This window comes from Schistocerca piceifrons, chromosome 3, assembly GCF_021461385.2.
Source record: "Schistocerca piceifrons isolate TAMUIC-IGC-003096 chromosome 3, iqSchPice1.1, whole genome shotgun sequence".
NCBI lineage: Eukaryota > Metazoa > Arthropoda > Insecta > Orthoptera > Acrididae > Schistocerca > Schistocerca piceifrons.
Window position 1 is genome coordinate 332350250 of NC_060140.1, and position 27901 is coordinate 332378150.

At 40.7% G+C, this 27901-nt stretch overlaps 1 protein-coding gene across 1 annotated transcript in view; it reads left to right on the forward strand.

Moving 5' to 3' along the window:
• LOC124788632 (fatty acid synthase-like) overlaps nucleotides 1–27901 on the forward strand; it is a 507799-nt gene that overhangs the window by 275084 nt on the left and 204814 nt on the right. Inside the window, exons 12-15 of the mRNA XM_047255903.1 lie at nucleotides 11524–11753; nucleotides 16571–16872; nucleotides 21360–21504; nucleotides 21583–21699. Coding sequence (XP_047111859.1) covers nucleotides 11524–11753; nucleotides 16571–16872; nucleotides 21360–21504; nucleotides 21583–21699 — 794 coding nt within the window. The remainder of the gene's footprint in view (nucleotides 1–11523; nucleotides 11754–16570; nucleotides 16873–21359; nucleotides 21505–21582; nucleotides 21700–27901) is intronic.

Genomic DNA, 27901 nt, shown 5'->3' on the forward strand with positions numbered 1-27901 from the left:
ATTAATGGTAGTAGGTTTGTTTGATCCATGAGACAATATCATGGAATACTGAAAAATCTAACCTGGAAGATTCTCAAAGGAAGATGTCAGTACTCATATGAAAGCCTATGTACAAAGTTCTGAGAACAGTATTAAGTAGCGAATCTACAGCCCTCTATACAATGCTTCTGTGGTATCTGGACAAGATTAGGTTTCCAGAGTGAATTTTCATACTGCAGCATACTGTGTGCTGATTTGAAACTTTCTGGCAAATTAAACTGTGTGCCAGATTAAAACTATGTGCCAGATTGGGACTCAAACTCACGGCCTTTGCCTTTTATGGTCAAGTGTCCTACCAACTGTGCCACCTGAGCTTGACTCATATCTTGCCCTCGAGGTTTTACTTCCACCATTTCCTCATCTTCTACCTTCCAAACTTCACAGTAATTCTGCATAAATTGTTGGACTACCACTTCTGGAAGAAAGGGTAGTGCTGAGACATGGCTTAGCTGCAGCCTTGGAAATTGTTTTCAGAATGAATTTTCACTTTGCTGCAGAGTATATCCTGATATGAAACTTCTGTAAAGTTTTGGAAATAGGAGATTAGGAACTGGTGGAAGTAAAACTATGAGGACAGGTCATGAGTCATGACTGGCTAGCTTAGTTAGTGAGCACTTGCCCATTGAAGGCAAAGGTCCCTGATTCAAGTTTTGGTCCAGCATACAGTTTTGATCTGGGAGACAGTTTCATGATTAGATTAATCACAGCACACACAAAGGCACTTAAGCAGCCATTCTTCCTGCGCTCTGTATGTGAATGGTACAGGCACTGTAATTTGCAGATTATGGCAGTAGATCTAGATATTGATACAGGAAGTACTGTACAAAATAATAGCTGTATGCCACAATGTAGCCTTTCAACATAGATTTCAAAATGTAGAGTTTATTCCTCAAATTTTTCAGTTCTGAAAGAAACCCTCTAGATTACTATAGGGCTCTCTGCATAATGATTAAAGATAAGTTAATAACGTTCAAATAATTTTCCTCCAGTGTTTAGTGGGTGAATGTGTCATTTACCTTGTAACGAGCTTGTACTACTACTTACAAATCAGAAAGGCCATTTATTTAAAATCCATGGAGAAGAAATAAAAACTTTGAGGTTTGCCGATGACATTGTAATTCTGTCAGAGACAGCAAAGGACTTGGAAGAGCAGTTGAACGGAATGGACAGTGTCTTGAAAGGAGGGTATAAGATGAACATCAACAAAAGCAAAATGAGGATAAAGGAATGTAGTCAAATTAAATCGAGTGATGCTGAGGGAATTAGATTAGGAAATGAGACACTTAAAGTAGTAAAGGAATTTTGCTATTTGGGGAGCAAAATAACTGATGATGGTCGAAGTAGAGAGGATATAAAATGTGAACTGGCAATGGCAAGGAAAGTGTTTCTGAAGAAGAGAAATTTGTTAACATCAAGTATTGATTTACGTGTCTGGAAGTCGTTTCTGAAAGTATTTGTATGGAGTGTAGCCATGTATGGAAGTGAAACATGGATGATAAATAGTTTAGACAAGAAGAGAATAGAAGCTTTTGAAATGTGGTGCTACAGATGAATGCTGAAGATTAGATGGGTATATCACATAACTAATGAAGAGGTATTGAATAGAATTGGGGAGAAGAGGAGTTTGTGGCACAACTTGACTAGAAGAAGGGATCAGTTGGTAGGACATGTTCTGAGGCATCAAGGGATCACCAATTTGGTACTGGAGGGCAGCGTGGAGGATAAAAATCGTAGAGGGAGACCAAGAGATGAATACACTATGCAGATTCAGAAGGACGTAGGCTGCAGTAGGAACTGGGAGATGAAGAAGCTTGCACAGGATAGAGTAGCATGGAGAGCTGCATCAAACCAGTCTCAGGACTGAAGACCACAACAACAACAACAACAACAACTATGACAAAAATGGGTTCCTGTCTTCATCATATTTATTGCATGCATCAGTATACAGAATAAACTGTCCCCACTAATATCTGCACATACATATATTTCGACAACTATCATTCACGTGCGCAAAGTAAAAGGTATAAGAACAGACTGAATTAACATGGAGGCTTGGATGAGTGACTGGAGTCCCAAATATTAATGTTGTTTATGGTTGTTATGACCTATCGATGCCACACAGCCCCCTCCCCAGCCCACCCCCACTCCACCCCGTAGTACGGAGTACCGCATGTGAATCTTGAGGGAAGACCATGTGGGCATCGACGCTGCTGGTGGTCATACGAGCTGGTAGACACACGACTAGGACAGAGTGTGGAGGCGGAGCGACAGGAGGCAGGTCCACCTTGAAGTTGTTGAGCCAGCGAGGATGGACGATGCGGCGGCCAGCCTGAGAGCAGGCGGACTGAATGGTGGACGGTGGTTTGTAGGTGTGGCAAGCCCGGATGCTAATCGAGCTGTCTGGGGAGTTGAAGGCACAAATTGTCATCGGGTCACACTCACATGGGAGGGTGAGGCTATGCACAACACTGACGTTTAACTGGTCATTGGCTGGCGGGGCCATGGTGTCTGTGAGTAGAATGAGAACTCAGTCATCAAGAGTGGTGACTGAAATGTCATCCACCCAGTATGGGGGTACGTTGCAGAGCAGGGTGACTATGGGAGACAGTGTCTCGATAGTCAATGAGGTAGCAGCGAAGCCCGCATACAGGGTGGAGGATGACATGTCTGAGAAACCCACAAAAGGTGATGGGGAGGCATTGGGTGAGCAAAGTGTCTTTGTGGCCCGAGGAGAAACATTGTCAGACTCCACGGAGGGAGGGGGACTGGCGGGAGAGTCGTTAGGAGAATCAGACTGAGCCAACAGAGGAACGTCAGGGTCCAAGAATGCTGGCTTGAGTCGGTGTAACGAAACAGTTTGTGGACTGCTTTTGACGATGATGTCGAAAGTTGTATGACCCTGCCGGAGGACTTTAAAGGGTCCGAGATAAGGTGGTTGCAGAGGTTGTCAGACCGAATCATCTCTCAGCATTACGTGGGAGCAAGTGTTGAGAGCAGTTGGCATGTAAGTGTCTAGCGGGGAGTGGCTGATAGGTGGGTGTAGGCATGCATATTTGAAGTGAGTGCGCATGTGACTTATGAAATCCCGGGAGGAGGTGGGGGGGGGGGGGGGGGGGGGGGATTCTTCAGGTTCTTGAGGCTGAATTCCCCTGGTAGGATGGAGTTCTCCCTGAAAACGAATTCTGAGATAGTTTCCTGTAAGTCGGCTTGAAAGTTGAATGGAGGCTGAGCAGTGCCCATGGAAGTGCTTCAGACCAGAGGCAGTCGCACCACCTGAGTACTGTTTTTAGAGTGCGGTGCCACCATTCCACTAACCTGTTGCTTTGTGGGTGGTAGGCTGTGGTGTGAATTTTCTTTATGCTGCAGACATTACATAAAATGGTGAACAGGAAAGACTCAAACTGCCGACCCTGGTCAGTGGTGATGGTGGTCAGACACCCGAACCTAGCAATCCATGAGGACATAAAACCCTTGGCCATGGTCTCGGCAGTGATGTTAGGTAAGGGGTAATTGTCCATGACAGTATGAACATTTAAATGTCTGTAATCACCACACATTCAGAAAGAACCATCACGTTTGAGGATGAGGTGGATCGGTGAAGACCAGTTGCTGTCTGACAGTTGCAGGATGTCTGCCTCCAAAATTTCGTTATTTTGCTGCCGGCCTGCATGCAACCTAATACGGTTGAGGTGTCTAACGTTGTGCCTAATAGGGGGGCTGCATGGTGGGTGTGGTTGTATCATGTGTGTGACTGTTATTAGAAGCACTGTCTGACACATATGGCAGTGAATGTGGTGAGCACATCGGGGATGCGGAGTCTACCAGATGCGAATCATCACACGCAATTAACATTTTTGGACTAACCTGATGAGTATCTGAGTTGGTGTCTGCTGGAGAAACATGGTTAGGTGGCAAGACTGTGGACTGCAGTTTCAGCAGTGAGATATGAGCCACGACAAGCTCGTTGTAACTCTGTGCTATTCGTTGTTTCAGGTCATCGTTTTCCCGGTGGAGTTGTGCTGCCCAGTCGTATTCTGACAGTAGGTTAGTGACGCATGTCACAATGTTACCTGCGAGGGTGGAGTACTCGCGTACCAACTCACATGTCACAAGAGAAACAGAACATGAAACTTAAGTGCGGGAGCACAGTATCTGAGTGTTAGTGGGATGGTGTAGCACTGAGCCCTGAACTACGTTCAGAGAGAGTTTGTAATGGGACAAAAAATCCATACCGAGAATTGGTTCATTGATTTCAGCAATGTAGAAAGTCCACAGAAAACACAGAGAAGGAGATAGGTGCACCATAACTTTGACAGAGCCTGAGGTTTGTAACGTTGATGCATTGACAGCTCATAGAAGTCAGCACCAGTGTCGACTAGGAAAACGAGCCATGACGAAATGTCAGTCACGTACAAACGCCCGCTCAGATGGGCGGACGAGTGGACAGAGTGCAATGTATGAGGACGCCTGTGAGGTTCCCCACAGGACTTGGCATCTTTTAGGTCCTGCAGTCAGCGTTTGGGTGCTGGCAAGGCAATCGGCACTTCTTGGCATTTTCACCAAAAATCTTATGGTACCAACAGTACGGATGAGCTGGTTGCTGTGGTGGTTGTCCTTGTTGATTTGTTCCGGCATGTATACCAGCATGTATGGTGTGTGGGCGATCCTGGAGTGCTCGGACAGTGGCGAGAGTGAGCGGATATTGCCAGGTGGTGTAGAAGGTGCAGAGGTGGAGTGAGCCCTGCCTCTGCCAGCAGATGGCCAGTAAGCAGGAGCAGTTGTGCCAACTAGTGGTGAGTGGTGAGCTGGCTGGTGTTGTCGTAGCAATGAATACAGTTGGTCTGCAATGCGCAGATGAGAGCCAATTGACTCGAAGGAGTGCGGAAGCAGGTGGATCTGTAGGTTGGTAGGCAATTTGGCAGACCACACCGTCCACAGAGTGATGTCTGGCATGGTATACTCATTCACAAGTAACTGAAGGCGGCACCAGAGTTGTGATGGAGTTCGGTCCCTCAGGTGTCCCTCATACAAGATCTTGATGATTAATTCTTGTGGTGAGCAGGTGAGTCATTCCATGATCGTTTTCTTTGTGAACTCGTACTTTGGTGAAGGTGGTGACGGGAGGAGTGGATTGCAAATTAAGTCTGAGTAATCATGGAGGTGTGTGACAAGACACAGGAATTTAGAGTTGTCATCGGACACATGATGCAACTCAAAAAGCTGCTTGACAAGCGCAAACCATGATACAGGGTTGTCTTCGGATAAAGGTGGCAGCTTCGGCAGACGACCTGGGGGAGGGACGAAGGTGGCTTCGGTGTCCCTTGGAAAACTGGCTGGTCTGTGGCAGGAGAGGCCGTACAGCAGGCTGGCACAGTAGGTGTGGGTGCGTTACTGGCAAGAATGTTGGTAGCTATGGTGGGTTACATTGTCCTTCACGTGTCGCAAAAACACAACGCAGCTGGCACGCTCAGTACCGTGGGAATGAGTGCTTGCGTGATACGTGTAAAGGCCCCATAAACTGGACCATAGGTTACAGGTACTGATTTGAATTTGCCCACCACGGAAATAACATGGAAGCCCGGCGAGGCAGACACAGGTGGAGCTGTGGGAGAGGCGAGCAGCTGAGCGGTTGGAACCAGGGTCCCCTGTGAGTGTGTGTGTGGGGGGTTGGTAACTCGTGAGACAAAAGTGTGAGTTCTCCACACACATTGAAAACATGTCCCATGGGGTCAGATTATAAATTACCGGTGGAGCTTGCAGAAGATCACTGCAGTGTGGTTAAGATGTCCTTGGAAGGCAAAACACTGAAAGATGTACTCGAACCCACGTGGTCGAAAAATTGAGCAACAGGTCTGGGAGGTGAGCAAGGAAAATTTCACGCACGAAAATGTCCATCGGTAGTCTGCAAAACTGGAATAGGTCATCATTGATAGTGGCCGGATGCATTTTGCACAAATGGTGGCATTTCACATGGCACGACAGTAACTGTTGTTGCGGCCCGTTGAGAGTCAAAGCATGTGGGCAAATGTAGATCACTTTGAACATTATATGATCAATCAGTAGGTACACTGCTCTGTATATTATCCACTTCACACTTCACATGTTGGCGAGCACAGTCCGGTGACATGAAACCTGAGTCCATTGTTTGAGATAATCATGTAGCACTCGACCATTGTAGAACAACAAAGTTTGAGGTTAACATGGTTGGAGATCACGAATAACTGTGGAGTAATGGAGAGCCGGCCATTGGCAAAGGATTGAAGGGGTCCGGCAGCCATAGTTGGGCTTCCAAATCTTCGAACAAAGCTTTGGGTGAGGTGGCCATGGCGGCGTGTGTGTAACCTGTTGATTTACAGCACCTGGCACAGAAGTCACAGAAGACATAGAAACTGCAGGGTCACGAATATGGGAACAGGATACAAAAGTCAGTATATGGAATAAACTGTCCCCACTAATATCTGCACATACATATATTTTGACAATTATCATACACGTGCACACAGTACAAGGTATAAGAACAGACTGAATTAACATGGCGACTTGTATGAGCGACCTGAGTCCCAAGGATTAATGTTGTCTATAGTCGATATGACCTATCGACGCCACAAAACTGAATGATTATTTTTTTGTCTTTGGAATAACTTCAGCTGAGTTTATTTACCATTGTATGTTCAGCATAATGCTGCATGTTAAAAACTGTTATAAAACAGAATTTGATTTGATTGTGGCCAAAATGAGACCATTTACATCATTAACATCATTCAGTACAAATACTGCCATATAATATTCATTTATTTTCCTTCATCATCATCATCATTATCATTTAAGACTGATTATGCCTTTCAGTGTTCAGTCCGGAGTATAGTCCCCCTTATAAAATTCCTCCATGATCTCCTATTCAGTGCTAACATTGGCGTCTCTTCTGATGTCAAGCCTATTACTTCAAAATCATTCTTAACCGAGTCCAGGTACCTTCTCCTTGGTCTGCCCCGACTCCTCCTACCCTCAACTGCTGAACCCATGAGTCTCTTGGGCAACCTTGCTTCTCCCATGCGTGTAACGTGACCCCACCATCTAAGACTGTTCGCCCTGACTGCTACATCCATAGAGTTCATTCCCAGTTGTTCTTTGATTTCCTCATTGTGGAAATCCTCCTGCCATTGTTCCCATCTACTAGTACCTGCAATCATCCTAGCTACTTTCATATCCGTAACCTCAACCTTATTGATAAGGTAACCTGAATCCACCCAGTTTTCGCTCCCATACAACAAAGTTGGTCGAAAGATTGAATGGTGCACAGATAACTTAGTCTTGGTACTGACTTCCTTCTTGCAGAAGAGAGTAGATCATAGCTGAGCACTCACTGGATTAGCTTTGCTACACCTCGCCTCCAGTTCTTTCACTATGTTGCCATCCTGTGAGAATATGCATCCTAAGTACTTGAAATTGTCCACCTGCTCTAACTTTGTTCCTCCTATTTGGCACTCAATCCGTTTATATCTCATTCCCACTGACATTACTTTCGTTTTGGAGATGCTAATCTTCATACCATAGTCCTTACATTTCTGATCTAGCTCTGAAATATTACTTTGCAAACTTTCAATCGAATCTGCCATCACAACTAAGTCATCCGCATATGCAAGACTGCTTATTTTGTGTTCACATATCTTAATCTCACGCAGCCAGTCTATTGTTTTCAACATATGATCCATAAATAATATGAACAACAGTGGAGACAGGTTGCAGCCTTGTCTCACACCTGAAACTACTCTAAACCATGAACTCAATTTACCGTCAACTCCAACTGCTGCCTGACTATCCATGTAAAGACCTTTAATTGTTTGTAAAAGTTTGCCTCCTATTCCATAATCTCGTAGAACAGACAATAACTTCCTCCTAGGAACCTGGTCATATGCCTTTTCTAGATCTATAAAGCATAGATACAATTCCCTGTTCCACTCATAACACTTCTCCATTATTTGCCGTAAGGTAAAGATCTGGTCCTGACAACCTCTAAGAGGCCTAAACCCACACTGATTTTCATCCAATTGGTCCTCAACTAACACTCACACTTTCCTTTCAACAACACCTGAGAAGAGTTTACCCACAACGCTGATTAAAGAGATACCTCTGTAGTTGTTACAATCTTTTCTGTTTCCATGTTTAAAGATTGGTGTGATTACTGCTTTTGTCCAGTCTGATGGAACCTGTCCCGACTCCCAGGCCATTTCAGTTATCCTGTGTAGCCATTTAAGATCTGACATTCCACTGTATTTGATGAGTTCCGACTTAATTTCATCCACCCCAGCTGCTTTATTGCACTGTAATCTATTGACCATTTTCTCCACTTCCTCAAATGTGATCCTATTTCCATCATCATTCCTATCCCATTGTACATCGAAATCTGAAACATTACTAATCGTATTTTCACCTACATTGAGCAACTCTCCAAAATATTCCCTCCATCTGCCAAAGGAACCCACAGGATTCACCAGCAGTTTTCCTGACCTGTCCAAAATACTTATCATTTCCTTCTTACCTCCCTTTTGAAGACTGCTAATTACACTCCAGAATGGTTTTCCAGCAGCTTGATCCAAAGTCTCCAACCTGTTTCCAAAGTCTTCCCAAGATTTCTTCTTAGATGCTGCAACTATCTGTTTGGCTTTGTTTCTTTCTTCAACATAACTTTCTCGGTCTACCTGAGTTCTAGTATGTAGCCATTTTTGATACGCCTTCTTTTTTCTTTTACAGGCTGCCTTGACTGTGTCATTCCACGAAGCTGTTTGCTTCATCCTACCTTTACACACTACTGTTCCAAGACATTCTTTAACCACTTCTAGTACTGTGTCCCTGTATCTTGTCCATTCCTTTTCCAATGACTGTAATTGACTGCATTCAGCTAACTGGTACCTTTCTGAGATTGCTGTTATGTACTTGTGCCTGATTTCCTTATCCTGAAGTTTCTCCACTCTTATCCTCCTACATATGGACCTGACCTCCTGCACTTTCGGCCTCACAATACCAATTTCACTACAGATTAAATAATGATCAGTGTCATCAAAGAATCCCCTGAATACACATGTGTCCCTCACAGCCTTCCTGAATTCCTGATCTGTTATTATATAGTCAATGACAGATCTGGTTCCCCTGCCTTCCCAAGTATACCAGTGAATGTTCTTATGTTTAAAAAAGGAGTTTGTGATTACTAAGCCCATACTGCCACAGAAATCCAAGAGTTGTTTCCCGTTCCTGTTGGCCTCCGTATCCTCTCCAAATTTACTCATAACCTTTTCATACCCTTCTGTTCGATTTCCAATCCTGGCATTAAATCACTCATGAGCAGAACACTGTCCTTGTCCTTTACTCTTACAACTACATCACTGAGTGCCTCATAAAAACTATCCATCTTATCTTGATCTGTCCCTTCACAATGTGAATATACTGACACAATCCTAATTTTCTTGCTAGACAATGTCAAATCTATCCACATCAGTCATTTGTTTACATACCTTATTGCAACTACACTGGGTTCCATTTCTTTCCTGATGTAAAGCCCTACACCCCATTGTGCTATTCCTGCTTTGACTCCTGACAGGTAGACCTTGTATTCTCCCACTTCCTCTTCTTTCTCACCCCTTACCCGAATGTCACTAACAGCTAAAACGTCCAGCCCCATCTTACTTGCAGCCTCTGCCAGCTCTACCTTCTTCCCAGAGTAGCCCCCATTGATATTAATAGCTCCCCATCTCATTACCATTTGTTTGCCAAGTCGTATCTTAGGAGTCCCTGGTTTGTCAGTTAGAGGCGGGACTCCGTCACCTCCAAAGGTCTGAGGCATTTTGCTCTGATTGTTGCCAGCATCATATTTAAAGCACCAGGGACGCAGGTTGCTAGCCTTACTTGCTCCGAGTCCCATTGAGTTTTACCCCTAATGGATGAGGGACTAACCGGTGGATTTGGTAGTCTTTGCCGTATGAGCACAAAGGTTACCATGACTCAGAATATGTCCGAGATGCCCAGCCTTATTCCAAAGTAACTGGTATCTCGACTGTCTGAACCACTTACTTGGCCACTCATACGTTGCCCATGATTCATGAACTAGGACATGACAACAGGAACCCACACCATGAACCACATTTTCATTAGACAATCATAATCATTCATTAGACAATCATAATGTCTGCAGGAGATGTGGCCTTGGTTCAGGCTTCTTATTATGGCAGATGACCATTGGTGAGGTGACTAGAGAACTTGGTCATAAGATATTCCTTCACTGCTCACCAAATTTCCTTGATGTACATGCAAAAGGGGCAGGAGTGGCGGGTGGGGGATGCTTTGTATTTTTTTCACTAAACAGTTATTACTATAATAAAATCATTGCATTTATTACATAAGATACCAACATATCATACATGATGAAGATGGCAAATTTCTCTTTGGTACAGTAAAAATTTTGCATCCCTACAATGTATACAAGGATAGCAGAGTTAGTGGAAACAAAGGCTTATGTAAATTTGTACATTGGCACTACAGATAATTTTGACTGCCCTTTTCTAGGCTAAGAATATTCTTCGTGAATGGACAAAATTGTCTCAAAATATGATACCATAGTATGTAGTAGAATAAAAGTTTTTGAAATAAACAAAATTTTGAATTTTAGTTTCAGATATAGTGAAGAAAATTGTCATAGTAAAAATTTCAGCATTTAGTTTCTACTTGACATCCTGAATGAAGAGAGCTTTTCATCTAGCTTCAGTCCTAAGAAATTGAGAAATTTAAAAACTTATATAGAAAATAATTCTTGTATATTCTGATCAATTTTCTTGGATCACAGATGGAGGATTATCCAAATCTTTTCACAGATACTTTAGTCTCTTTCCAAGTATATTCATCATAGAACATAGTCCCAGTATTTGATGTTTTTGAAAAATGTGCCATATGTTAAAGAACAAAGTTATGTATTCTTGTTTTAAGATTCCAACCAATCAGAAATTTATTAGAAAAGGATGCACTCATGGCTGACAATTTCATGACATCAAAAGTAAGTTTGGACTGTGTTTTTGTGAACAGTGAGATCTATACATGCATAAAATACTACAAGTAGACAAAACAAATGCACTGGAGGGCACAAATTGGTGTTAACATGTATTTTAATGGACCATGTGGTTTAAGAAAATGCATGTTATGAGCTGACGAGCGAGTAACACTGTAAATGAAGTATTACAGCCCACTTTTGGCTGAAGCAACTAAGATTATGTTAGAAATGTAGTCACAGAGCAAAGTGTAAACTTCCTGACACACTCCTGTGAAAAATTCGAAATTGCTTAAGTATGCAGTTTATCTCATAATCTCAATTTGCATCATGTGTGCCTACCCTGTCTCAATAAGAGACACACTAGTAACTTATCAAAAGTAACTGCAAAACCAGTTAATATTTTTCTTATTGCTGTGATTACAATAACTTGAAACAGTTTAATTTAACAGGGATTTCAGCAGAGCAAGCAAAAGATATCATCAATCCCTGTGTTGATATTGCATGCCACAATAGTTCTAGTCATATTGCACTATCAGGCCCAAGCTCAGACATCATGATGTTGAAGAAGAAGCTGAGCATACAGGATGTGATTGTGAAGGAAATTGAATCAGGTGGAGTCGCCTTTCATAGCAGATATATAAAATCTGCTGAACACGTACTCCTACAGAATATGAAGAAGGTAAGTAGCTAAAGGAATTACTTGATTCATCAGCAAAAGAAATGGGTGCATCGCATACGTACTATCTAACCGTGATCCATCCCCACTGCATCGAAACCACCTGTTAACTTTCCAGATTTTCTCAACCTCGAACCTTGCCTCACCATCATTCCCCAAATCCCTCAACATGCAAACTAACCTTACATCTGCAGAAAGGACCGCAGTCCACTACCTAAAAACTGATCCTGACCTTATAATCCTACCTGCTGACATATCCCTCATCTCAATGACTGCTTCACCACCGTTGTTTTGAACTGCAAGGATTACTTGGCGGAAGAACTCCGTCAGCTGTCAGATACTTCCGCTTACAAACCTTGCCACATTAAACCCCATTCCAGTAATCCAGCAGGGTCTCCAGTCACTACTCAAATCCTTAGGCCCATCTCAGAACCTCTCCCCGGAGTCCATATCTCTACTTACACCCACCACTCCCTGCACTCCCACCTTCTACATGCTTCCTAAAGTCCATAAACCAAACCACCCAGGACAACCCACTGCGCCACCACTAAGAGAATCTCTGCTCTCATAGACCAACACCTTCAACCTATTACCCAGAACCTGTTCTCCTATATAAAAGATACCAACTCTCCACAGTTCCTGTCTCTTTACCACACGGTGCCCCACTCATCACTATTGAAGCCACCTCCCTGTACACAAACATTCTTAATGCCAATGGCCTTACTGCTATTGAGCACTACCTTTCTAGACACCCTGTTGTTGTTGTGGTCTTCAGTCCAGAGACTAGTTTGATGCAGCTCTCCATGCTACTCTATCCTGTGCAAGATTCTTCATCTCCCAGTACCTACTGCATCCTACACCCTTCTGAATCTGCGTAGTGTATTCATCTCTTGGTCTCCCTCTATGATTTTTACCCACCATGCTGCCCTCCAGTACTAAATTGGTGATCCCTTGATGCCTCAGAATATGTCATATCAAGCGATCCCTTCTTCTAGTCAACCCATTTGCCACAAATTTCTCTTCTCCCCAATTCTATTCAATACCTCCTCAATAGTTATGTGGTCTACCTATCTAATCTTCAACATTCTTCTGTTGCATCACATTTTGAAAGCTTCTATTCTCTTCTTGGCCAAACTATTCATTGTCCACATTTCACTTCCATACATGGCCACATGCCATACAAATACCTTCAGAAACGACTTCCTGATGCTTAAATCTATACTTGATGTTAACAAATTTCTCTTCTTCAGAAACCCTTTCCTTGCCATTGCCAGACTACATTTTATATCCTCTCTACTTCGACCATCATCAGTTATTTTGCTCCCAAATAGCAAAACGCATTTACTACTTTAAACGTCTCGTTTCCTAATCTAATACCCTCAGCATCACCTGATTTAATTTGACTACATCCATTATCCTCGTTTTGCTTTTGTTGATGTTCATCTTATATTGTCCTTTCAAGACACTGTCCATTCCGTTCAGCTGCTCTTCCAGGTCCTTTGCTGTCTCTGACAGAATTACAATGTCATCAGTGAACCTCAAAGTTTTTATTTCTCCTCCATGGATTTTAATTCCTACTCTGAATTTTTCTTTTGTTTCCTTTACTGCTTGCTCAATATACAGATTGAATAACATCGAGGATAAGCTACAACCCTGTCTCACTCCCTTCCCAACCACTGCTTCCCTTTCATGCCCCTCGACTCTTATAACTGCCATCTGGTTTCTATACAAATTGTAAATAGCCTTTCGCTTCCTGTATTTTACCCCTGCCAGCTTCAGAATATGAAAGAGAGTATTCCAATCAACATTGTCAAAAGCTTTCTCTAAGTCTATAAATGCTAGAAATGTAGGTTTGCCTTTCCTTAATCTATTTTCTAAGACAAGTTGTAGGGTCAGTATTGCCTCATGTGTTCCAACATTTCTTCAGAATCCATACAGATCTTCTCCGGGGTTGGCTTCTACTAGTTTTTCCATTCGTCTGTGAAGAATTCATATTAGAATTTTGCAGCTGTGGTGTATTAAACTGATAGTTCGGTAATTTTCACATCTGTCAACACCTGCTTTCTTTGGGATTGGAATTATTATATTCTTCTTGAAGTCTGATGGTATTTCGCCTGTCTCATACATCTTGCTCACTAGATGATAGAGTTTTGTCAGGGCTGGCTCTCGCAAGGCTATCAGTAGTTCTAATGGAATGTTGTCTACTCCCCGGGCCTTGTTTCAGCTTAGGTCTTTCAGTGCTCTGTCAAACTCTTCACCCTATGGATTCCAAAGCAACAACCCCCTTCCTAGCTGCCATGACCGACTATATCCTCAACCACAATTACTTCTCCTTTTAAGGCATCACCTACAAACAAATCTGGGATATGGCTATGGGCACCCACATGGCCATCCTATGCCAACCTATTTATGGGCCACCTACTGGAATCCTTCCTAAAAAACCAGAATCCTTAACTCCTCACCTAGTTCAGATTCATTGATGACATTATTGCTATCTGGATTGAAGGTGAGGACGCACTATCCACATTCCTCCAGATCCTCAACAACTTCTCCCCCATTTGCATCACCTGGTCCTACTCAACCCAACAAGCCACCTTCCTAGATGTTGACCTCCACCTCAAAGATGGCTACATCAGTACCTTCTTCCATATCAAACCTACTAACCACAAGCAATACCTCCAGTCCGACAGTTGACATCCTTCCATACCAAGAAGTCCCTTCTGTACAGCCTAGCCACCCATGGTCGTCACATCTGCAGTGATGAGCAGTCCCTCTCAAAATATACCAAGGGTCTCACTGAAGCCTTCATTGACCGTAATTATCCTCCCAACCTTATACAAAAACAAATCTCCCGTGCCTTATCTTTCCAGTCTCCCGAAGTCCCACAGTCCGGCCACAGAGGAGCATTTCCCTCATGACTGAGTACCATCCCGGACTGAAGCAACTGAATTACATGCTCCACCAGGATTTTAATTACCTCTCGTCATGCCCTGAAATGAGAAATGTCCCCCCCCCCCCCCAACTATCCTTCCCACCCCTCCTACATTGGTATTCTGCCGTCCACTGAACATACACAATATACTCGTCCATCGTTACACAATGCCTGCTCCCAATCCCTTACCACATGGCCCATACCCCTGTAATAGACCTAGATGCAAGACCTGACCCATACATCTTCCTACCACCACCTACTCCAGTCCGGTCACTATCATCACCTTTCCCATCAAAGGCAGGGCTACCTGTGAAACCAGTCATGTGATTTACAAGCTAAGCTGCAAACACTGTGCTGCATTCTATGTTGGCATGATGACCAACAAGCTGTCTGTCTGCGTGAATGGCCACTGACAAACTGTGACCAAAAAAAGAAGTGGACCACCCTGTTGCTGAACATGCTGCCAAACATGACATTCCTCATCTCAATGACTGCTTCACAGCCTGTGCCATATGGATCCTTCCCACCAACACCAGCTTTTCTGAATTGTGCAATTAGGAACTTTCCCTGCAATACATCCTATGTTCCTGTAACCCTCCAGGCCTCAACCTTCGTTAGTCACTGTCCTCGCCCATCCAGCCCCCTCCCTGTTCCCATTCTAGCACTACACAGTTGTCATTTCACTGCCACACACAGTCTTTTAATTTCTTTTTCTTTTTATTTCTCTCCTTTCCTCTACTTACCCCCCCCCCCTTTTCTCACCATGTTCTCTCCTGCCCTGCATCTAAACTGCAGCTCTTCACTGTCCGCCACCCCCACCATACTATCCCTCCCTCTCCCAGCCCCAGCCTCCTCTCTACCCCCATCCAGTAACAACTCCCATCATGCACTGGTGCTGCTGCTTGCAGTGTGTTTTCAGTTGTCTGAGACTGCGGGCGTGTGTGCAAGTTGCGTTTGCGTAAGTGTGTGTGTGTGTGTGTGCGTGTGTGTGAATGTGTGTCTATTGCTGACAGAGGACTTAATGGCCGAAAGCTATAATTGTGTGAATCTTTTTGTTGTGCCTACCATGACTCAGCATCTCCACTGTGTAGTGAGTAGCAACTTTCCTTCTCTAATATTGTCACATACTTATGAATTTTACACAGATTTTTTTGTGATTATTTTCATTCTCAGTACATTACTGACCATGAATCCTTTCTTATTGAGTATGTTTTTGTTGGGCTACTTTATGGGACAGACATGTCAGTTACATACTTTAAGAAGAACACACAAATAAGCACTGAGTCTATGTTTCTCTGCTCAAACTGTAGGTGCACGTCATGAAGTCTGTTATGGTTTCTACTTCCTCTAGTTCGTCTGATTTTTGAACTTTCCTTTAACATGTTATAGGTCTCACTATCAAAGGTCTTCACAATTTTTCAGAAAGTGGTAAATTTATGTGACAGTTTCTGTCACTAAGTGAATCAATTTTCACATCTTTTATTTTCATACTAAAACCAAATTGATCTGAATGTTACAAGTTAAAGTTGTGCACATTGTTTCTATCTTGTACTGTGTTGTACAAGAATTGTAGTTCATGACTTTTCTAATAAATACTGCAAATTCTGTCATATATCACAGTGCTGTGGTCCAGAGTGCAATATGGTATTAGCGCCAGCTATTTTCATCAGTTTGGGCCAGAATGATTGTTGACGGAGATAAATCTATTGATTAGTAGAGCTGAATAAACCATAGGCTTGTGATATACATTACTTACTATGAGAAAGACATTTATAAACCTCTGATGTTTTTCTGCCAGCTAATTTTGTTACATAAGATCACTAACTTCCTTTACATTTCCTAGAATATGTTGCTAATTCAGTGTTAAAATTGTCTTTAATTTAAACAGGTGATACCAAAATCAAGGAAACGTTCAGAGAAATGGATTAGTTCCAGTGTACATAAGAATGAGTGGGACTCTTCATTTGCAAAAGAATGCTCTGCTGAATACCTAACACACAACATGATGTCACCAGTATTATTCTCAGATGCTGTGTCTATGATACCGCACAATGCATTTGTAATAGAAATAGCTCCACAAGGAATATTGCAGGGAGTAATGCGTGGGGCACTGCCTACTTCTGTGTCAACAGCAAGTACAATGTCACGTTATGACAACTCTTTGCTGCAGTATTCTCTTGTTTTGGGAAGGTAAGTTGTATCACAGTCAGCAGCCAACTTTTTTCTGGAGATTAAGCAGACTGTAACACCACCTACCCACTAATAACTTAGGTTTATTCATGTGTTGTATGTTTGGGTAAACTAGTGGTAAAATTAAACAATAAAGAGGAAATGTTCTGCATAAGATCTTAAGGTGGAGAATATGACTACAGAAGACATGGGCTAATAAGTCTGTTGACATTGTTTGATTTAACTTCATTGTTGACACTATGTCTACTATGCAGTTGAGATGTTTCTGCTCAAATCTACACCATTCTTAGATGGCAGCAATTCTGGGATCACCCAGTATGTGAGGAGTGTCCCTGTGACAACTAACTGTTCCCAAGCATGCTCAAATTAACACAAGTGAGCACATACCATAGCCTCCTGGAGGAAGGTGTTTATTTGGTGGGTGATGCACTGACACCTAGATAGAGAAACCCATTACCAAAATGTTGACTCTAGAGCTGGCCATTAAGTCAGAGGATCCTGATAACGATACCAGCCAAAGGCAGGACAGAAATGCATACCTGAGATGTGCAATGGTTATCTTATCATCTACTGACTAGTCTACAATGACCATCAAGCACCAAACAAATTCTGCACTTGTCAATAAGATACATGTATTGTAATGAAATTACACATATTGGAAGAAAGTGATGACACTGAAGTAAATAATAACTGAACCAAATCAAATACCTTCTATCCAAGCAGTTCACCTACATAGTCCTTTCCTTGTCTCTACCTCTCTCCCTCCCCTCCCATCCCCCCCCCCCTTCCCCAAGCAAAGCATATCAACATCCCATCTAGCAGCCCTGCCCTGTTCCTGCACCCTCCCACAGGCAGCGTAGCATCTTCACCGACCACTACTCCGATATCCGTTCCCTTCCCCAATACATGCCTTCTCCTCATCCCCAACCACCCATCCCAGCAGTTTCTTGCTCATGTCAGACACAGCTGCAGTTGGGCCCCAGTGCCTGGAAACAGCGGCCATGTGTGTGTGAGTTGTGCTTGTGTGAATGTGTGCATTTTTTTCTACTGTGGAAGAAGGACTGTGTGCAAAACCTTAAATGTTTTATAAGTCTTTCTCATTGCACCTGTCTGCAAATCAATGCATTCTCTATGTGTTGGATAACAATCTGTACTTCCCTTTTCTTCTAGTGGGGTAATAATATTATGTATTTTATTAATGCCTCATTGATAGTTATTTTGTGTTGAAATATACAATAAAGAATATTGACTTCCTAAGCTTAAATACCCATTACGTAGTTAATATAATGACTATTGGGTCTTGTTCATAGTTTGTCTCTATAACGTTGAATGTGTCAGATGCTATATAAAAGTAATACATTTGCTGTGCAAATGTTTAGCTACATTTTGACAATGTGCAGGAGTGAATTCGGTTTGCATGTACTAAATATTTAACCAGTGTTTATTGTTTTCTGAAACTATTCAGAAATGTTGGTGGGAAACAAGCAATTATGAGTTACTATTAAGTGGTTAATGTATTTGATCCTGTTCACAGTGCTTCCATCTTGCCCCTGTACATCTCCATTCACTTTGAAATATTCACATTTGTATTCAGGGCCAATCACCATAACACCTCATATGCTGAGTGAGACTTCATTACATTCATTTCTTAGATTCTATTTCTTAAACTTGCTAATTAAATAATAATTGTTTTGTTACAAGAAAACAGTCACTGGATGTGGGCTTAAAGTCAGAAGGAGATAAAAAAAATTGCTGTGGATTAAAAACAAAACAACATCAAAATAAAGGTATGAAAGTGCATATCTTTGTACAAGGTGTGCAACTGTGCTTCCGCCATTTGCTGATAGGTGGTGACAACGGTAACTAGCCACATTTTAACAGTCTTGGAAACTCCTTGGCACACTATCCACAAAGTGGATGAGATGTTGCTACTCAAGCCTGTCCCACTCTTTAATGGTAGCTTTCTTGAGGTAATCCATTGTGTGAGGAGTGTTCTGGCAATGGTGCACTGCAAGTATGCTTAATCAGATTCACATCTAGGTCCATTTTAAGGCCCTAGCGGTACAAGTCACCCCTTGGAGCACTGAAGTAAGAACGGACCAGAGGTTCCAGAAATGCAAGATTCCTTAACAGGACAAACCATAATTAGCATCCACTTGGGGTGCCATTTTACAAGGGTGCCAGGGCTGCCCAAGTGTAAGATTTGTGTACAGTGCATATCAAAATTAATGGAGAAAACTGACACAGCTGAAAGGGAATGAGGGAAAAGAGGGGAGGGTGGGTACCAAATGTTAAGTTGCTCATGTGGTAAAATGTTCTTGAACCAGCACTGTTCATATCAGAAGATACCACAGAACATTCAGTTTGATTGATGACTGCTCCTAGAGAAAAGTGTTCATGAGGTGGCCATTGTGTGCTCATTGATTATCATCTTTAAAGATGAACCCATTATCAAAATCTTGATTATAGCACTGGACAATAGCTTGAAGTATCCTGTCTAGATGCAGCACAGCTGTAAAATTACTCTCAGTAGCCATGAGAAGTGTCTGATACATGTGTATGACACCATCCCATAACACAACTGTCCTATCTTCCAGCTAAACTTGTGACATTGCATACTTGGAATGTGCATGATACCTGGCCACATCCATGCTCTTCTCTGGTGATCATCAGGTGTCAAATACTAAAATTTCTCACTCATCATTGAAAAGAACGTGATACTGTTGATCCAGGCTCCATTCCGGGTGTCATTTACTGACCATCTCCATGCACTGTGATACAGGTTACTTGAGTGAGATGGGGGGGGGGGGGCATTGTTAGTAATGGGTACTATGAGACCAAACTGATTGTGTGGAGGAAGTTGTATACTATCTGGGCTGACACAGCGCTCTCAGTTGGCTCCTAAAAGACAGTGCACATCTCAACTGGGATACTGTGAATTACATCCCAAATTCTCTGCTTTAACTCATCCAGGGTTCTTGATCGAGTTGTATAGACTTTGCTTTTGAGATAGCCCCACAAGAAAAAATCACAAATGATAAATCTGGGGGCTAGAGAATGTTACTGAATTGTGAGAGCACACAATTGCCAAAAACGTCTCGCACATATGTCATTGACTCCCTTACAGTGTGTGATGTCGCTCTGTCCTGTTGAAACCAGGCTTCTTGAACATTTGGAAAGTTGTACAGTGCAAGTATAACAAAAGTTCATAACATCTCCATGTAATGACCGGCACTGACAGTTATTGTGTTCCCCATTCATCTGCAAAAAAATACGATCTGATAAACCATATGATGAAATGCCACACCATGATGTCACTTTACTAGCTTGTAAAGGGCACTCATGATCATCATTAGGATTTGGGTTTACCCAGTAACCTGTGAGATGAAAATGTGCCTCATCTGACATCCACAATTTGTTAATTTTTGTTATCATTTGTTGACAGAATCCTAATTGTAACTCGTAATCATTGTCCTTCAATTGATGCACCATTGTACAGATGCAATTTTAAATCAAGATGAAGAATTCTGTGAACACCCTCCTGGGACATTCCAACCACAGCTGCTTGTTTATGAATTGATCTCCATAGGCTCTGTAAGACAGACTCGCGTACAACATCAATGTTCCCTGGAGAATGCACTGTTCTTGGTTGTCCTGCTGGTTTCTTCTTGAGGGCAGATCCAGTCTATTCAAAGTTATTAATCCAACATTTTATTGCATGTTTTGACAGAATGTCATAATATTGTCCTAAATTATAAAAATGTCGAAACTCCCTGTGCGCCACTACCAAACTATCATTGTTTTTATAAAACATTTTTATGGCTAATGCATGCTGTTGTCTGTTCCAATGATCCATGATTACTGAAATGGTGGACTGTTTACTCACTAACTGTCATGAACCTGCAGTGCTGCCACCTGCCCATGGCTGGCATTACTCATTTCAAATATTCCCGTTATTCTCTGTCATCCTGTACAATCAAGGTATAATTATTAGATGGCAATTATTAGCTTTTTCTTTTATTTTTGTTTATTTATTTTCATTGTGAGTAACCAATTTGAAGCATATCTTGATTTTTTTGTGTTCTGCAATAGTGGTGCAGGGTTTGAATGACATAATTATGGTTATTATAATTTGATGAGCACATATGGTCTAAATTTGAAATGACCCTCTAAGGCACAATAAGAGACTGTCCATGATTGGAGACACAGCTCTCTTTACTGAAGTAAGAATTCACATTTAGTTCATAGGTGGCTGAATGTAGTAACTTCCTGTGGTCAAAAGAGTATTGAGAAAGTGGTTGCTGATCAAAATTACGTAAACTATGCAAGTCAGAGTGTGGTGCACAACCTATTTTTGGGCTGTTTGTTATTTCATCATAAAACAAGTTTCAGTAACTACCCAGATAACTAAAAGCACTTTAATTCTTATTTGCACTTCTCAAGACAAAAATATGACTTGCTTTATAATGGTATGAAATGTATTCCAGGTTGTACTTGTCTGGATCGCAAATATGTCTTACAAAACTATACCCTCGCATTCAGTACCCAGTCCCCACTGGCACACCACAGATTTCATCCCTAGTAAAATGGAATCATGATCAGGAGTGGTTTGTACCAGTTTTCTCTGATAAGGTAAAATTCTAACACAAGGAAACATAACCAAAAACTGAGGTGGATTCATGCATTTGACATGTTTTTATATTTCTCTAGGACTGGCTAAATAAACATTACCATACATACGAGATTGATCTCAACAAACCTGAAGATGAGTGGTACAGGGGCCATACAATTGATGGTAGAATAATCTTCCCAGCATCTGGATATCTGGTAATATACTGGTCACAATTAAGGAATATTTAACAGAAGAAATCAACGTATGCCTGGTGTTTATTGATCTTTTCTTATCATTTTTCTGTTTATTTATTCTCATGTGGTGCAAGAGAATAAATTTAATTTAATATTTCAATATTTACAATACTGATTGATTCAGGTTTATTTATGACACTATTTCATTTTTGAATAACTGCTTTCTGTGATATTAGGTTTCTCTTCTCTAGTTGTTATACTTTAGTTTTAGTTACTTTCTTTATGTCATCTCTCAGTAATTATCAATTCAACATTAGTTGCTCCATGATAGCTGACATTCTGTGTAGTAATTTTTCTAAATTTTTCTTTCACAGTGTAGTGTTAACTGCTGTTTCTCTATGTACTTAACTGAAAGTGTAGATGAACTGCATTCCAACTGCATAATCTGAAAGCCAATAGCTTTTTTCTAAGTAGTAGGTTTCCTCATAATTTATATCTTATTTACAATAATTTGTGCATGTCAAAATGGTATTGCTTTGCTGTATTAATAATAAGAGGATTTTAATATGGATATGTGCTATATTTTAACGTAACATACATATAGTTTAAAATGAGGTGATTGCCTACCTCTCAGTGTTGTCAGACAATGAGTTTTATAGAGAAAAACATATTATTTTTTATATCTCTTTTTTATTTTGATCATGTTCTCAGCACTCAGATGTCATTTAATTTAAATCATAAATTAAATATTTAGAGCACACTGCTACAATTAAAACATGTTGTTTCTTGTTTCTAATGAACATGTATGACCATCACATTATACATACAGATGTTGTTGTTGTTGTGGTCTTCAATCCTGAGACTGGTTTGATGCAGCTCTCCATGCTACTCTATCCTGTACAAGCCTCTTCATCTCCCAGTACCTACTGCATCCTGCATCTTTCTGAATCTGCTTAGTGTATTCATCTCTTGGTCTCCCTCTATGATTATTACCCTCCACCCTGCCCTCCAGTACTAAATTGGTGATCCCTTGATGCCTCAGAACATGTCCTACTAACTGATCCCTTCTTCTAGTCAAGTTGTGCCACAAACTTCTCTTCTCCCCAATCCTATTCAATACTTCCTCATTAGTTATGTGATCTACCCATCTAATCTTCAGCATTCTTCTGTAGCACCACATTTCAAAAGCTTCTATTCTCTTCTTGTCCAAACTATTTATCATCCATGTTTCACTTCCATACATGGCTACACTCCATACAAATACTTTCAGAAACGACTTCCTGACACTTAAATCAATACTCGATGTTAACAAATTTCTCTTCTTCAGAAACGCTTTCCTTCCCATTGCCAATCTACATTTTATATCCTCTCTACCTCAACCATCATCAGTTATTTTGCTCCCCAAATAGCAAAAATCTCTTACTACTTTAAGTGTCTCATTTCTTAATCTAATTACCTCAGCATCGCCCGACTTAATTCGACTACATTCCATTATCCTCGTTTTGCTTTTGTTGATGTTCATCTTATATCCTCCTTTCAGGACACTATCCATTCCATTCAACTGCTTTTCCAAGTCCTTTGCTGTCTCTGACAGAATTACAATGTCATCAGTGAACCTCAAAGTTTTTATTTCTCCTCCATGGATTTTAATACCTACTCCAAATTTTTCTTTTGTTTCGTTCACTGCTTGCTCAATATACGGATTGAATAACATCGGGGATAGGCTACAGCCCTGTCTCACTCCCTTCACAACCACTGCTTCCCTTTCATGCCCCTCGATTCTTATAACTGCCATCTGGTTTCTGTACAAATTGTAAATAGCCTTTTGCTCCCTGTATTTTACCCCTGCCACCTTCAGAATTTGAAAGACAGTATTCCAGTCAACATTGTCAAAAGCTTTCTCTAAGTCTATAAATGCTAGAAATGTAGGTTTGCCCTTCCTTAATCTTGCTTCTAAGATGAGTCGTAGGGTCAGTATTGCCTCATGTGTTCCAACATTTCTACGGAATCCAAACTGATCTTTCCCGAGGTTGGCTTCTACTAGTTTTTCCATTCTTCTGTAAAGAATTCGCAGTAGTATTTTGCAGCTGTGACTTATTAAACTGATAGTTCGGTAATTTTCACATCTGTCAACACCTGCTTTCTTTGGGACTGGAATTATTATATTCTTCTTGAAGTCTGATGGTATTTCGCCTGTCTCATACATCTTGCTCACCAGATGGTAGAGTTTTGTCAGGACTGGCTCTCCCAAAGCCGTCAGTAATTTCAATGGAATGTTGTCTACTCCGGGGGCCTTGTTTCGACTCAGGTCTTTCAGTACTCTGTCAAACTCTTCACGCAGTATCGGATCTCCCATTTCATCTTCATCTACATCATCTTCCATTTCTGTAATATTGTCCTCAAATACATCGCCCTTGTATAGACCTTCTATATACTCCTTCCACCTTTCTGCTTTCCCTTCTTTCCTTAGAACAGATATCAATCTTTAATTTAGTATCACTCTTTAATTTAGTCTCACACTACAATCTACCTATATAATTTGAAATCATTTTTGCATGTACCCTACAGTGAAGAGTACTACAGCAACAAAAAAGTTTTGCTGCCCACTGCTCCTCATGAACTTGGCACCTAAAACACAACACAGGAAACAAATGCTATCAGCCTGTCCAAGAAAAATTAGATTAGTGTAGTTCAGTAGTACACCCTACTCATTTGTAGTTCAGTATAATATATCATTCTTCTACAGCAGTTGCATCTCTCCCTTTTTTTTTCCCCCTGAAGAATTCCCCTCATTTTGTGTTGAATGGAATGTGAGTATTAGTTAGTGAGAAAGTAAATGAATTAGGTAACTCTTTCTTCCAAATTCTGATGCCTATTTACATCTTGTTTGTGCTGCTCCTCTTTCTGAAATCTTCATAGAACAGCTTCTGATTCTAAATCTGAAAGATTTGTTCTCTTATCTTACAGGGTTACTGATTCACTTATTAGTAATTCTCCTTAAGTCCAAGTACAGAGTACTGTACCCTAACACATGTACGGATTCAGAGAATGCATTGTTATTAAAGCAGATATTCTAAAATGCTTCCATCTCTACTGTAAAAAATTGTGGAAAAAAAAACATAAATTGTGCTATCAGTTTGTCTGTCTGTATGGATTCATACCCGTATTCATTTTGTTGAAAATATTAGTACACTTTCCACAGAGATCAATGACTTCATATAACTCCATGGGGAATTATCAGCAGAAATTAGAATCGACAGTCACACTGGGCACAGGAAGGATTTTCTCTCTCCAGTCCAATGATGAGAATGTATGCTGTTAAGATGCTTCCATGCATAAAATCAAAGTGGGGTGGTGCACCATCATGTTGAAACCACACTCTGTTCTGATAAACAAAAGGTACTGTCTCCAACAATTGTGGCAGTTCATCTAAAGTGAACAACAAGTAACATGCACCACTCAAACAGCGTGGAAGCAAATGTGGCTTTATTAACAGATTTGCTGGTGTACTGTTGTGATTTTGGTGTTGGCTCTAAGCACTATGGGACTTAACATCTGAGGTCATCAGTCCCCTAGACTTATAAACTACTTATACCTAACTAACCTAAGGACATCACACACATCCATGCCCCAGGCAGGATTCGAACCTGCAACCGTAGCAGCAGTGCGGTTCTGGACTGAAGCGCCTAGAACTGCTCGGCCACAACGGCTGGCGATTGTGGTATTGATGTGGCTGTTGCAGCAATTATTAACACAATTCTGAGCGAAGTGGGCCTCATCTGTGAACAACACAAACTTTATCAGACACTGTTCTCCAGTACTGTGCTGAATAATCCATTGACAAAACTAAACTCTGGCCCCATTGCTTCCACGCCATGGCAAAGGAGATCATTGTTGCTCCACCAGTACACTCTACACTTTATTTTTCAGTGTGTGCTTTTCATGGGCAAATTGGAAACTGTTTACTGATGAATCTTCTGTTATGCAATCCGCTACCACCTCCTGAGATTGTGATATGAAAACAATTCATTGCCAAACAACTAGACCAGCTCTCTGTGGCATGAATGACCTATTTTTTATTTACAGAGATAAATTTTTTCCAACCCAGTTGATGGCTATTGTAAAACTTTTGTTTGTATCTTCTGTCAGCTATCCGGGCATCAGCTATCCGGGCATTACTGCTCTCAAAAAAAAAAAAAAAGAGTTAATCCTAATAACAGTAGTCTAAAAAGTTATCCAGTAAATCTAACACTAAGGTACATCTCATACAAATTATCAGTTCTTTCTGCTGCTGAATAATAATATTTCTTTCACAGAATGTCTTATAACCTTATTTTTTAGACTACCTTTTTTCATACTGAGTATGTTTGTCTTTTAAGTTGTTTCAAACTTTCATCACCATATATAGTGAAATCTGTTCATGTAAATTCGGTTGTGAGCAAGAAGGATAATATTATCTACCTTTCTTGTGATGTAAGTGTGACCAAAATGGTTTTCCCCAAATGATTTTAACTGCTGTGCGATATGACTATAATGTCATACATTTATAAGGGAGGGACAGTTCAGACTTGTAGATTCAAAAGTAGTGGATAACAAGATTCTTTTGACAGTGCAGTATACATATATCTAACAATTTTCTTCTGTAGCTTCAGTGCCCAAGATATAGTTCTTCAACTTTCCAGAAAACTTTATCATGCCTAATGACAGATTCAGAATAACTATAATCTGCTATTTGTGTGTTGATATCAGTACCATTTATAAGTATTTTCAATGCAAAAGCACAACTGCTTAATTTACATGATAGAAATTCGACATGTGTATGCTTCATAAATTTTTGTCACGGAGTAATCCAAGACATCTGACCATGTCAACTTCTTCCATTCATTATGTTTTATCATCCACTTTAATTCTCTGGTATACTGAATTTTTTGTGTTGAACTACATAATAATGTATTTTGTGATGTTCAAATTAAGTTAATACAAGTACTAACTGCCAAAATATTTGTTGGAGAATTTATCCAGGGAAAGTCATCCACATAGAGTACAAAGAAGACTGGCTCTAGAATGGAGTTTTGAGGCATACCTTGTGATACTGCGCTCCATACAGGATAATAGGTCATTGCATTTAGAGTGGCATTTCCTTTTTGTCTTTTGCAGCATATATTGAATGCCTAATCGAAGTTTTCTACAACATATAATGCTCTATCTTCAATAATCAATCAAGAACTGAATACAAAAGTAAACTCCACTGTCTACATATTATAGATAATGCACCTTATTTGTTATCACCATCATCAAATTCTAAAGGCTATGCATTTTTGCTATAACTACTCTTGTCTATTTTGTGCTGTCCTCTCTATTTCTTGAGAATTTTGATGTTTTGTTTCCTCCAATCCAAATTCTACTGTTATTTTCCTAGGCCATTGTGTGTTTTAAATATAGATATTCGAGAGCCTCAGTTTCCTTTTTGTAAATAGTTATTCTGAGGTTCCTTTGCTAATTGATTTCTTTGAATACATCTTCAATGATTTTTCTTTCAGTTCAGTTGTTGCTCATTAATTTTTTCCAAAGGCATGCTACTATTTTTATCAATACAAGCATACACACAGAAACAGAAGAAATAGTAAATAAAGCTCATAGAAGTATCATTGCTTGGTTTTCTGCAAATGGTCTCATCCTCAGTTTTCAAAACACACAGCATATTCATTTCTGCATTTCTATGGCTACTACACGTACGATGAGGGTAAAAAATTGAAAATTCCTAGGGGTCTGTATTGATGAGAATTTAAATTGGGAAAAACCACATTTTGGAGCTCCTAAAACAACTTAGTTCAGCCATATTTCTGCTTAGAGTCCTTGCAAATCTTGGGGAGAGACAAATCAGTAACTTGACATATTTTGCATATTTTCATTCAATAATGTCATACAGAATAATATCCTACAGCAACTCATCTTTTGAAGTCTTTGTTGCACAAAAATGTTCTGTAAGAATAAAACGTGGATCTCTCCCACATTCATCTTGTAGACATCTGTTTAAGGTGTTTGGTATTTTAACTACTGCTTCACAGTATATTTGTTCCCTCATGAAGTTTATTCTAAATAACACCCAACAATTCAAAAGGAACAATGAGGCACATAATTACCATACCAAAAGCAAAAATTACATTCATTACTCCACATTAAAGTTGTCTTCAGTATGAAAGGGGATACACAATGCTGAAAC